This window comes from Schistocerca serialis, chromosome 5 (assembly GCF_023864345.2).
Source record: "Schistocerca serialis cubense isolate TAMUIC-IGC-003099 chromosome 5, iqSchSeri2.2, whole genome shotgun sequence".
Classification (NCBI taxonomy): domain Eukaryota; kingdom Metazoa; phylum Arthropoda; class Insecta; order Orthoptera; family Acrididae; genus Schistocerca; species Schistocerca serialis.
This window is the reverse complement of record NC_064642.1, coordinates 522529610-522542173: the sequence shown is the minus strand read 5'-3', so window position 1 is coordinate 522542173 and position 12564 is coordinate 522529610. Positions and strand designations below refer to the sequence as shown.

Sequence of the window (12564 nt, the reverse complement as noted above, 5' to 3'; positions counted from 1 at the left end):
CAAAATCTTGTTGACTAGTGTGATTTAGCTAACCCGTGGACAGCAGACGTTGGAAGAGTGAATGGCAATTTGATTTGGGTGACACGAGAGTATGGCTACGAGGTGCTATCCGGAGTTTTCGGGACTGGTGCTGCCATATGTTGAAAACCTTTGGACTAATGGTCACCATCGGCCTTGAAGTAGGTGTCATTCGCACGTACACACCGGTCCCAGCGCTTCTGCCACTGGTCAAACGTTTTCTGGAAGTTCTATTCTTTGAGGGTGTTTATCACCGCCAGCGATGTTTCTTGAATCCTCTCTAGAGTGTCGAACAGATGGCCTTTCAACTTGAGTTTCAGTTTTGGGAATAGCACGAAGTAGCAAGGTGCCAAATCTGGCGAGTACGGTGGATGGGGTACAACTGCCATGCTGCTTTTTTTTTTTTTTTTTTTGCCAAAAAGGTCCTGGTAAGCAAGGACATGTGACAGGGCGCGTTGTCGTGATGCAGCAGCCAGTTCCCTTGACGCTGAAGTTCGGGCTTTCATCGCTACATGTTTTCAGGAGCCGTCGCTAAACGTCACAGTAGAATGCAGAATTCACTGTTTGGTTGGGTGCGACGAATTCTTTGTTCACAATTCCCTTGGTATCAAAGAAAACTATGATCATGCTCTTCACTTTGCTCTTCACCCGTCTCGCTTTTTGGCGTCTCGGAGAACCCGGGCTCTTCTACTGGGATGATTGCTGCTTTGTCTCTGGGTCACAACCGTAAACCCCAGCTCTCGTCGCCAGTGATAACCCGTGACAAGAAGGTTGGATCATGAGATGTGGTCTGACGAAGGTCCGTGCACACTTCAACGTGCTGTGCCTTCTGATCGGCAGTCAAGATCCTTGGCACAAATTTGGCAGCGACACAATGCATGCCGAATTCATCAGTCGACATTCGTTGACATGTCCCATAACCAGTCCCCACTTCATGTGCAAGGTCTTGAACGGTTTGACGTAGATCTGCATGTACCAATTGTTGAACTTTGGCAACAATGTCTGGCGTTGTGCGGCTAACGGGCCTTCCAGTATGATCATCATCTTCGACGTCTGTAAGGCTGGCCCTGAACCTAGCATGCCACTCAAACACACGAATACGGCTCATGCTCTGTCAGCCAAACACTTGTTGAATGATTGCAAGGGTCTCCGTAGCACTTTTCTCGAGATTCGCACAGAATTTGATACACACGCGCTGTTCTGTTCGCGGATCCATCGTAAATTCGCCACATACCAAACACAGAGTACTACAGAAATCAGTGCGGACACGCAACACGTCCTCCTAGCTGAATGCCACTCCGCACACTGACTCATCAGATATGCAGCTCTCACCACCTAGCGGTGCAAAGATCTACTACTCCTAATTTCCACATGGCAGCACCAGTCCCGAAAATTTTGGATTCCACCTCGTATAACGTTCAGTCTTTGCACGAGCTTTCTCAGTGCAACTGTTCATAAGCAATAGTCTAAGTTTGTAAGAACTTCTCACTTTCTAAATATTAGTCACTATAGCGAATAATGTTTACGTCAGTTCAACTGTTCATAAGCAATAGTCTAAGTTTGTAAGAACTTCTCACTTTCTAAATATTAGTCACTATAGCGAATAATGTTTACATCAACTGTATTAGAGTATCTATTGGTAACACATGAAAATCTGTGCTGGACTGGGACTCGAACCAGGGTTTCCCGCTTGTAGCAAGCGGTCGTTTTAATCATTTCGGCTATCCGTGCACACTTCCAGGACGTTCCAAACCTCCATATGACACATTGTCTACGGCCACTAATGCTCGCAGATTTACCTGGATTCTCGTAACAGGGTTAATGAGAAACGTGCTCAATATTAGTATCTTCATTGTTGCCCGTATATACTGTAATACGTATCAAATTTCACTTATAAAATCTACTTCTGTGTAAAGATAAATAAAAGTGAACATTTGACTGTCATTTGAGCAATGACTTAAAAATCGGTTTGTACATTATACATCGTCGGCTGTTAAAACTGCAACATCGTACAGGCGGCATGCAAACAATCTTGAAATTGCCACGAAGTGTACTGCATGCTTGGATATGTAAATTATTAGTATTTCAGTGCAACAGCAGAGTGTAGGTAGGAGTAATGCCCTCTACATTGTGTACATAAGGAAAGATTGCGCAGCGGGTTTCTCATTCTGAAATTTCGCACGAATGTTGGTTGTTTGTGAACAGATCTTGTTATTCTTCATGTAAGAAGGAGAAATATCTACCAGCACTCGTTGGAAACTGACGGTGACACGATCTTGAACTAGCGATATTGCAGTTTACCGGTTCCACAGTATTTCTGCTTGCGCGTGTGGGGATACTAGGAGTGTCATGCTATTATGGGATCTGGGAATCTTTGGATTGCGCGGGGGGGGGGGGGGGTTATTGGCATACTCAATGCTGTTCGACGCTATGCAGTGGTCTTATGTGACTAGCGCACCAGAGGACAGACGTACTGTGCGCTCCGCCGTGCAGGATCGTGTAGCCTCATCAAGTACCTTGAGTGAGGTAACGTTTTGTTTGCAACAAGACAAGTATGCTCAGGGACAGTCAGCGTGGCGAATACTGTTGCAGGTCCCCTTGTCACGACAGCAGGAGCATCGATAGTGCACCTCCAAAGGCAACGCTAAAGACACAGCAATGGTACCATGTCGTCTTTTCAGACGAATCCCGGTTTTGCGTACAGCATCAAGGTGGACGTATATATGTGTAGAGGCTCCAGGCAGAATGCCTACGGTCAGAATGCATTCGTTACCCTCATATAGGATGTCCCAGGAGGAATGGTCGGTATTCAGGGATATGACAGGCACGATCGTTTGAAGCAAAAAGCTCCATATGGACATACGCCCTAGTCCAAATAGTTTCGGAGACTTCTGTGTTATTCAATACAATATCAGGTTTATACACGTCCACACGTACAACAGTCAGTAAACAGATAGTAAACATTACAACATGCATCTTGGGTATTAATAACCGCTTCAGCTCTATTTAGTCCTTTATTACTGGATCACAACCGGTTTCGTGCCACTAAAAGCCACTTCTTCAAGTGAACATATGATTAAAACACCAGAGAAGAAAACTTCGGAATCTTTTTACTCAACATTTGTTGTCCATCAAAACAAAACACGCTAAGAGCCAGTATGCCATAGATTAAAAACTGACAGATTCCAATATAGTGGATGGGTCCAAAACAAATCGTACCATAGTGATCTATTGGTAAGGAGATTCAATAAATAGATCACTATGGTATGATTTGTTTTTGACCCATTCAAAATTGGAATCTGACAGTTTTTAATCTATGGCATGCTGTCTCTTAGCGGTGTTTTGTTTTGATGGACAACGAATGTTGGGTAAGAAGATTTCGAGGTTTTCCTGTCTGATGTTTTAATCACATGTTCACCTGACGATGTGGCTTTTAGTGGCACGAAACCGGTTGTGATCCAGTAATAAAAGACTAACTACAGCTGAAGCGGTTATAAATACCCATAGCTGTGGTTGCGCCACCTACAAGGTTGTCTGCAATTGCAACATGCTTTTTACAAAGTATCTATTGAAAGTATCAGTTGAAAAATACGTGTTTTTAACGTGTTCGTCGGACGTGCAGAAAGTCGCCACACGGTGCTATTAGCTGCAGCACTTGAACAATATGTTGTTGTTCCTGAACAGGTTGTTGGACCATGCGATCAGAAGAAAAATGGCATCTTTGAAGAATACCTGCTAAATGCAGTATGCCGAAAACTCTGGTAAACACTGTGCCAAGGTATTCTTCGACAGCAGCAGGAGCACTAGCATCGCAAAAGCCGTAAATGTACACCATATGTACATATTCTTCATTAGTGTAGCTGCGTGGCGTTTTACACAGTGCTTGTACAAACGCAGTTAACCGATGCTCTCAATTCCTCGAACTATCTCACCCACGATACACCATGAACAACTGCGCCCAAAGGGTTAGTTTAATGGTAGAAACACATCCCGAGCAAAGAGATTGAAAGCAGCAAAATATGCTGGGGTAGAATGAAACGTCCAAGAGAATGGCTGGTAAGACAGATGAGTGAGTGCCACTCAAAAAGAAATTTATATTATATATGCTCTATCTCGAAAACCATTCAGAACAGGACACATGTTCATATGAAGTTTGTTGTTTCGAATGAGCGTTCCTGGCACATTCATGAATATTGGCCATTAATATGTGTGTGTGTGTGTGTGTGTGTGTGTGTGTGTGTGTGTGTGTGTTTGTGAGTGCCTAAGGGAGCAAACTGCTAATGTCATCGGTCCCTAGACTTACAAACTACACAAACTGACTTAAACTAGCTTCCGGCGGGAAGGACCGAGCAATCCGTGACATGGCGCCTCAAATCGCGCGGCCATTCCGTGCGACTGTTGGCCATTACTCCTGGGACAGACTGTATAGCACCTGGCGTGATGGTACGGAATGCCAGCGGCTACACAACACGATCAGCGTTTCTTCGCAAATCCAGTGGTTTCAACAGAAGCCATTACATTCCTGACGTGCAAAAGATGGGCAGCTATGCTCTATCATACAGGTCTCCATGACACTTTTCAACAACATAGCGGAAGACCGTATGTTGCTGTCCTAACTTACAGGGCTATTATAAATGATTGAAGCGATTTCATAAATTCACTGTAGCTTCATTCATTGACATATGGTCACGACACACTACAGATACGTAGAAAAACTCATGAAGTTTTGTTCGGCTGAAGCCGCACTTCAGGTTTCTGCCGCCAGAGCGCTCGAGAGCGCAGTGAGACAAAATGGCGACAGGAGCCGAGAAAGCGTATGTCGTGCTTGAAATGCACTCACATCAGTCAGTCATAACAGTGCAACGACACTTCAGGACGAAGTTCAACAAAGATCCACCAACTGCTAACTCCATTCGGCGATGGTATGCGCAGTTTAAAGCTTCTGGATGCCTCTCTAAGGGGAAATCAACGGGTCGGCCTGCAGTGAGCGAAGAAACGGTTGAACGCGTGCGGGAAAGTTTCACGCGTAGCCCGCGGAAGTCGACGAATAAAGCAAACAGGCAGCTAAACGTACCACAGCCGACGGTTTGGAAAATCTTACGGAGAAGGCTAAAGCAGAAGCCTTACCGTTTACAATTGCTACAAGTCCTGACACCCGATGACAAAATCAAACGCTTTGAATTTTCGGCGCGTTGCAACAGCTCATGGAAGAGGATGCGTTCAGTGCGAAACTTGTTTTCAGTGATGAAGCAACATTTTTTCTTAATGGTGAAGTGAACAGACACAATGTGCGAACCTGGGCGGTAGAGAATCCTCACGCATTCGTGCAGCAAATTCGCAATTCACCAAAAGTTAACGTGTTTTGTGCAATCTCACGGTTTAAAGTTTACAGCCCCTTTTTATTCTGCGAAAAAAACGTTACAGGACACGAGTATCTGGACATGCTGGAAAATTGGCTCATGCCACAACTGGAGACCGACATCTTTCAACAGGATGGTGCTCCACCGCACTTCCATCATGGTGTTCGGCATTTCTTAAACAGGAGATTGGAAAACCGATGGATCGGTCGTGGTGGAGATCATGATCAGCAATTCAAGTCATGGCCTCCACACTCTCCCGACTTAACCCCATGCGATTTCTTTCCGTGAGGTTATGTGAAAGATTCAGTGTTTAAACCTCCTCTACCAAGAAAAGTACCAGAACTGCGAGCTCGCATCAACGATGCTTTCGAACTCATTGATGGGGACATGCTGCGCCGAGTATGGGAGGAATTTGATTATCGGCTTGATGTCTGCCGAATCACTAAAGGGGCACATATCGAACATTTGTGAATGCCCAAAAAAACTTTTTGAGTTTTTGTATGTGTGTGCAAAGCATTGTGAAAATATCTCAAATAATAAAGTTATTGTAGAGCTGTGAAATCGCTTCAATCATTTTTAATAACCCTGTACTTTGGTGTAGAGGTTCCATTGTTGCCCCGGGTAGCATGTTGTTAAGATCTCTCACTAATCTGGTCATGGTTTACCGAGAGTTACACGACTACTTGCCAACCGCCACGGCTGATGAACTCCAGCACGGAGCTGAGCTTGGGGTAATGAGCTATATCTGCCATCCAAGTTCAATTCGGCCTGATTCCCAGCTGGGTTAGAGCTGTTGTTGCAGTCAGATGTGGCGGCTCTCGATGTTAAATTTCTCACCTTGTATGCCCTCGAATCGTCTACAAATTTAATTATATGTTCTCCCTGTAACACTATAACGCCCAACAAGTAAATTTTTTTATTTGATGTGCTTCCTTGTGTTGCAGTTTTAATGGCCAACAGCATAATAGCTAACATTTCATTTCAGCTATTAGAAAAAGTCTTAAAAATTAGTTTGTACACTCTGCGAAGCTGAATACTCCATGTTCAAGCATCAGGAGCCACCAACAAAATCTTTTAACCTTACAAGGGGAACACATCGGAGGTCGCCGGCAGAGTGATGAAAGGATGAAAACAAAGGGGTACGTAGTTGGGCTTCAACACGCAACTGCCTTCGAGAAAATGTCGGTCAAAGTTTCGACGCGTCTTCATCAGGCTACTCGCGGAGCGTAAAACCAACTGCATGGTTAGCGCTGTGGCTGAGAGCACAGTTTCGAAATTTCGCGCCCCATGTTCAAATTCAGTCTTATGTTTATTTTTTCTTTTGTTGTCACGGAAGTATGTGACAGTAGTATGTGACAATCTTTTTATCACATCGGGAAAAACAACGAAATTAATGGCAAAAGAAGTAAAGATTTCAAATCTTATTTTTAAAAAATGATTTTATCATCATAACTGACACGGATCAACACTTTCCGGAAAAGTGCGGCCAACAGTTTTCGTTTGTCTTCAAGAACTTAGTAACAAATTTGGCCCTCAAGTCCATATCAAGACGTATATCATTTAATCGGACGACATCAGAATGTGCACGCAACAGCCGCAAAACCTCGAAAACTCATTTAAGAAACTTATCATCAGTTTCTGGACAACGTTTCGCGACCTTCCTTAAAACTGGAGTTCTTTCTGTACTTATTCACTCGTGAGATGGGCAAAACGATCCATGCTTGTACGATGGGCTGTTTGTTGATGAAACTGGAATACCGACATGTTCATTAAAAGTAATTCCGCCAAAGCGTATGCAGTTACGTAAACCCTGAGACGTACACTTTTACTAATAAGTGAAAAGTTGCATTTGCCGATTACAGAAGTGACGTTTCTATTCTCACTGCACTGCAAAGGGAAATCACAAGTAGAATTAAAATACGTACCTTGACCTATGCAGGCTCCAGCTTTTGGAAAAATGCTTTGACATACGTGATTTACCGCGAAATGAGAACCAGATCGCAATGTTGTTTTCCAAAAGACATTTCCACAATAAAAAATGTGGCTGTGGTATATGTGACTTCGCACATTGATCTTCGTGCTCCCATTTTTTATATTTTCGATGTTTTTATGAATGCAATGGTTCTCTTGAAGTATAAAAGTAAACATCAAACTGAAAATTGAAGTACTAGAATTTTTATGTTTTTAATTTTCTGTTGGTTATATATGATTCGCGATGATACAGTCTTTTTTTAATAAAATTTGAAATGCTTATCTCTTTTGGCAATAATTCCATTGTATTTTATAACGTTACAAAAAACATTGATGTGACCTATTTCGAGGACAATAAAAGAAAAGCAGAACATATTTGTTTTGAAGACAGGGAGCGAAAATTCGGAACTGCGCTTTTAGTCACTTAGTTTTATGAAGCGCGAGTGTGCTGATGAAGTATCGGAAGTTTGACCGTCATTTTCTCGAAAGCTTTTACTTGTTGGCACCTAACCCGAAATACATGTCTTTTTATATTTTAACTAAAGCTCAGTCTTGATCGCAACACTTATGTCTCAATAACATAGGTCACCGGTTTCGGTTATATTTATATAACCATCTTCAGACCCTTGGCTTCTTTGGAGGATGGAAGGCGGAGCTCTCCTCAGCTGCTACGAAGGGTCTGAAGATGGTTATATAAATATAACCGAAACCGGTCACCTATGTTATTGAGACATAAGTGTTGTGATCAAGACTGAACTTTAGTTAAAATATAATACTCTATTGATCACTGTTTCCAAAAATGTTTACCAAAGATGTCCCTTTATTTTCACCCTTCTTTCATCATGCCAAGTTTCGTCCGTACCAGAGAGCGACCTTTGGCCGGTTCCCCTTGTTAGACCTGTAAATGGCAAGCCACGTTGTAGTTCAGTGTCTCGGTATAGCGTCTTACATTTGGTAGAGTGTTTACACATGAGGTTTTATGAGGCAGACTGCACAGAGAACAATAGCAAAGCGAAGGCACAACGTCTACCTGCACCAGCATGTCTTTGAAGCAAGCGACCAGCTCCTCCGTGGTATCCGAGAATTTGTAGACATTCACGAAGTCGTTGTTGCCGAGGGTATCGAGGATGGCGGAGGCGACTGCCGTCGCCAGGTCCCTCCTGAGGCCCGTCATGGAGCCAGAGCTGTCCAGAAGGATGACGACGTCCTTGGGGCTGGTGGCAGCGTCGATGTACCACGAGCTCATCCGGAAGTCGTGCAGCTCCTGGTCACTTCTGGCAGACGCTTCATCCGGAGGCCACTTAATCGCTGAAGAAGATGATTACATTATCAAAAGACGATCGCGAAAGCGTTGTCAACAAGAAGCGTTTGAAGTAGGAGGTCAGTTTTCAGCGGGGAGATCGAATGATCAAGTCCGTTACGAGGTGATATCCAAAAGTTGCCGAAATATATTAAGTAATATTTTGACGTCTTACATAGATTTAATTCTGCACTCTCACCTCCAGAGTAGCGCCCTTGGGGGCAAATATACGGATTCCAATGTTTATGGCAATTTTTAATTGCACCTTGGACGTCTTTGTTGGGGCGGTTAGAAGTCTCCGCTTAGGCTTACCATACATCCGCAATTAGCCTGGACAGTCCTGGATTTTTAGTGCTGCCCTTTGCTAATGTCTGGGTTGCAAAACTGTCCGAGGTCTGAGAATTTTATGATGCGAGGATTTTTTTGGAAATTTTAGGCCTACATGTTCGACATCGCGTTTTTAAGCATTCTCTTACAGTCGTGCGTCTCTCAGTCGACCGTGGAGGAAGCGCTATCGTCGATTGCTGCAGGCTATTTCAGTCTGGAGAAGGGAATTCAAGTTGAACTTTTAAAGTTCGATTCTCGAGGAAGAGGCTCACTCAGGCTTAGACCACATACGCCTGTAATACCGAAAAAAAACCTATAATGTCAGGTGAAACTCTTTAACTGTATTAACAGGTTATCATTTTCTATTCTGGAATGTTATGTTACAACTCTTTTTGCCTTTGTTCGCTCTCATTTCGCATACTACTTTTGCATTTTTTTTCTTGTTCATAGCTTTTATTCTGATGAAAGTGCGCGCTATTACGAAAAACATTACAGCAAAGTCCTCCAGTCCTTCTTTTCATCGTTTTCAAATTTTGTTAACAATTTTGAATTTTCAAAACACTAATGCTTAAATCAATAAAAAGTAGTAGAACATTAAATTGCTTGAGTCTTCTTTTAATAGTGACTTCATTAGGAATAGGATATTTCAATATTTCACTGACAAAAGATAATGCTTTACAAGATAGGCAACGTAAAGCTTTACAAGATAGGCAACGTAAAGTTGTAGCCTTTACAATATCTTCAGGTGAACGCTTAGTACACCGTCCTTCCACAATCACTTGTTGTTGGCACTCAGAAAAAGAACCCTGAATCACTTTTTAAAAATGTTTTAATTTCAGGAACTCATCGCTACATGGAGAGAGAGAGAGAGAGAGAGAGAGAGAGAGAGAGAGAGAGACGACCCTGCAATTCTGCATTCGTTTTCCTAAGTCTTTTATTTGTTTCCACAATTTCCAGTTGTTAGCGTAAGCGCACATTGTCGCATTCACAGCAGCATTTTCACGGTTAACGTTTTGTCTGGTAGTCATCTCTTCATTAGCTAGTAAAATATTTAACTGTAAAATATCTTATACTTCTTTACGGTAGCTTCCTTTTTGTGCCCGTATATTTCTGTCGTTATTAGGCTCATTACTACGGCCTAAATCAGCACTGGAAGATTTAGGGTTGTAACAGCATCGGCCTCCAACTTGCTTTTCGAAGGAATATTCAACAGTTCATTTTTCCAATGCCTTCCATAATCAGAATCAGTAAAATGTATTGAGCATGCACGAGAAATTTCAACTCAAAACGAATCTGGACGTTTACAAGCATTTATCCATTTTCGTTTCGCCTCATCGTTTTTAGGAAGTATATGAAAATTGAATCCTAACTCCCTTACTTACTTGTCAGCGTGGTTAGCACAACTGGTGATAATTATTTTTCGCTCAGAAACTTACTCTAAAAAATCCCTCAATACACTGATAACTACGACGTAACTCTGTACTGAATCGACAGTCACTAACAAAAATTTACACTAACGTAAACAACCCCGCTCGTAAACGCAAGTATAACACAATGCGTTAGGCAATTGCAGGCTACTGAGCGATGGTTGCGTTCACTGTGTCAGCCGCACAGCTTAATGCTGCGCATACTCCGATCTTGCATGATCTGTCTACGATCTTGCAGAATCATATTACTTGCTTTCTGATCGTTTTGTCGTGTTTTGCTGTCCGCAGCTCATAGTCCAGTGGCTAGCGTTGCTGCCCCTGGAGCAAGGCGTCCTGGGTTCGATTCTCGGTCTAGTAGGGGATTTCCCCCCCCTCCCCCCCCCCCCCCCCCCCCCGGGGACAAGGTGTTTGTGTTGTCTTCATCATCTCATCATCATTCATGAAAATGGCGAGACTGGGGAGTGAAAAGATTGGGAATTTAACCGTGCGCTGATAACCACGCCTTTGATGGCCTACAAATCAAAATCACCATCATCATTATCATTGTGGGATGCTAATTTACGGCCGACCGGAACAGTAGTCAACATTAGCCGATGTCCGTCCGTGTTTGCAACGCTTATACCAGCCGTATGCCTTGTCTTAATTAAACATGAACTCCAAAAGCTATATTTAATATCTGTTGCGCCTCTGCAGCCGTTCTCCTACGTTTAAGCAAAACTTTACTCTAACATGCTGCTCTTTCAGGACAGCCATTGGAAAAGCGCAAATACGCGCTACAACTACCAACCCACTCAGTTCGCAGCCACCTGCCACACCAATTCAGGAAGGGTGTATGAGGAGACACCTAGCGGTATTTCAGTGTACTCGTAAACAATTGCGCACGAAATTCTAATTTCGGGAACTTTTGGATGCCATCCATCTGTTGAAAACAAAAAGTAAACAACTGCTTTTCCCTGATTTAATTAAGATATACTGAAACAATATTGATAAGTTCAATTATTATTTCTAAATTAATTTTTCAATCCTATATGGTCACACCTGGATATCGTCGCAGAAAGCCAGAAGCGCTGCCGAAGTATTGCCACGACAGGGAGGGATCGATCTCGTAGTTGTTTACGAACAGCGGATCGAGGTGTTCCGACCACCTGATCGCGTTCATAACCTCAGCGTCTGAAACAGAAAACATTGTGAAATAAAATAACGTGCTATGAAGACTAATCGCTGGAGGAAAGGGTTTTGTTGGATTGGAGAAGAGGTATATACTTAATTTTTAATGTTCTTATTTCATAAATGTACCTAGAAATAATAAGACAGAGGCGATTTGGAATAAGGTGAGTGAGAGAGAGAAGTCAACTGACAGCAATACTGCAACTAGACTGGCGAACTGATCGCAGAATGCTTGCCAGTCACAGCCAAGGGACTAATGACGAGGCAGCCGAGTGGTGGGAAACATGAGAAAGGCGTGTCCTCATTAAGAAGTGCCAAGGAAGGAAAACGATTTACTTTTGCAAGCAGCGTTCCACATAACTTACAGTAAATGTACATATATATTTATTTACACACATTTCGTTCATGGCATAAAGAAATTTGAAATATCTGTGTTTTTTCTCTCTCCAACGTAGCACCATGTATCGATATCGAAGTATAAAATTCATTTTACCATCTACGATAATGAAGGCCAAAGATTCGCATTGCTTTCTATGCATTCTTTTTCACAGTAATGTGGCGTACTAAATGTTATTACGAAAGAAGAAATAATACACTGCATATTTTTCCAAGTACCTTCTCGAAATTGTTTTCTGCACCAAGGAGAATAAAAACAATAAGGAAATTTGAAAAGTCTCCCCTATATCTTGTGTGTATTATTAATGCAAAAGCATTTTATTTTCCAAGAACTATATTAACAGAGGACCAACAGCTTAATACATTATTCCAGTATTCCCTGTCCCAAGTTAGAGATAACACGGTTTATAGTTATTTAATTGATATGGGACAAAGAAAGAATCAAAAGGAACCATAGCAATAAAAAGGCAAAAAAGAAGAAAAGTACGAAAAGAGATACTCTGTATTTCCTGTTAAGCAGTGAATATATTCATAACATCATGCAAACCAGATGGAGAGCGACACTATCAATACACGAATGTTATATAATAGCAGCTTG

At 42.4% G+C, this 12564-nt stretch overlaps 1 protein-coding gene across 1 annotated transcript in view; it reads right to left on the bottom strand.

Annotated features, from left to right (window-relative positions):
• The window catches only part of LOC126481176 (voltage-dependent calcium channel subunit alpha-2/delta-3), an 885717-nt gene that overhangs the window by 349235 nt on the left and 523918 nt on the right, over positions 1-12564 (bottom strand). The window contains exons 5-6 of the mRNA XM_050104748.1: positions 11442-11573; positions 8380-8657 (exon numbers count right to left, since the gene is read on the bottom strand). Of these exons, the coding sequence (XP_049960705.1) occupies positions 8380-8657; positions 11442-11573 (410 nt within the window). The remainder of the gene's footprint in view (positions 1-8379; positions 8658-11441; positions 11574-12564) is intronic.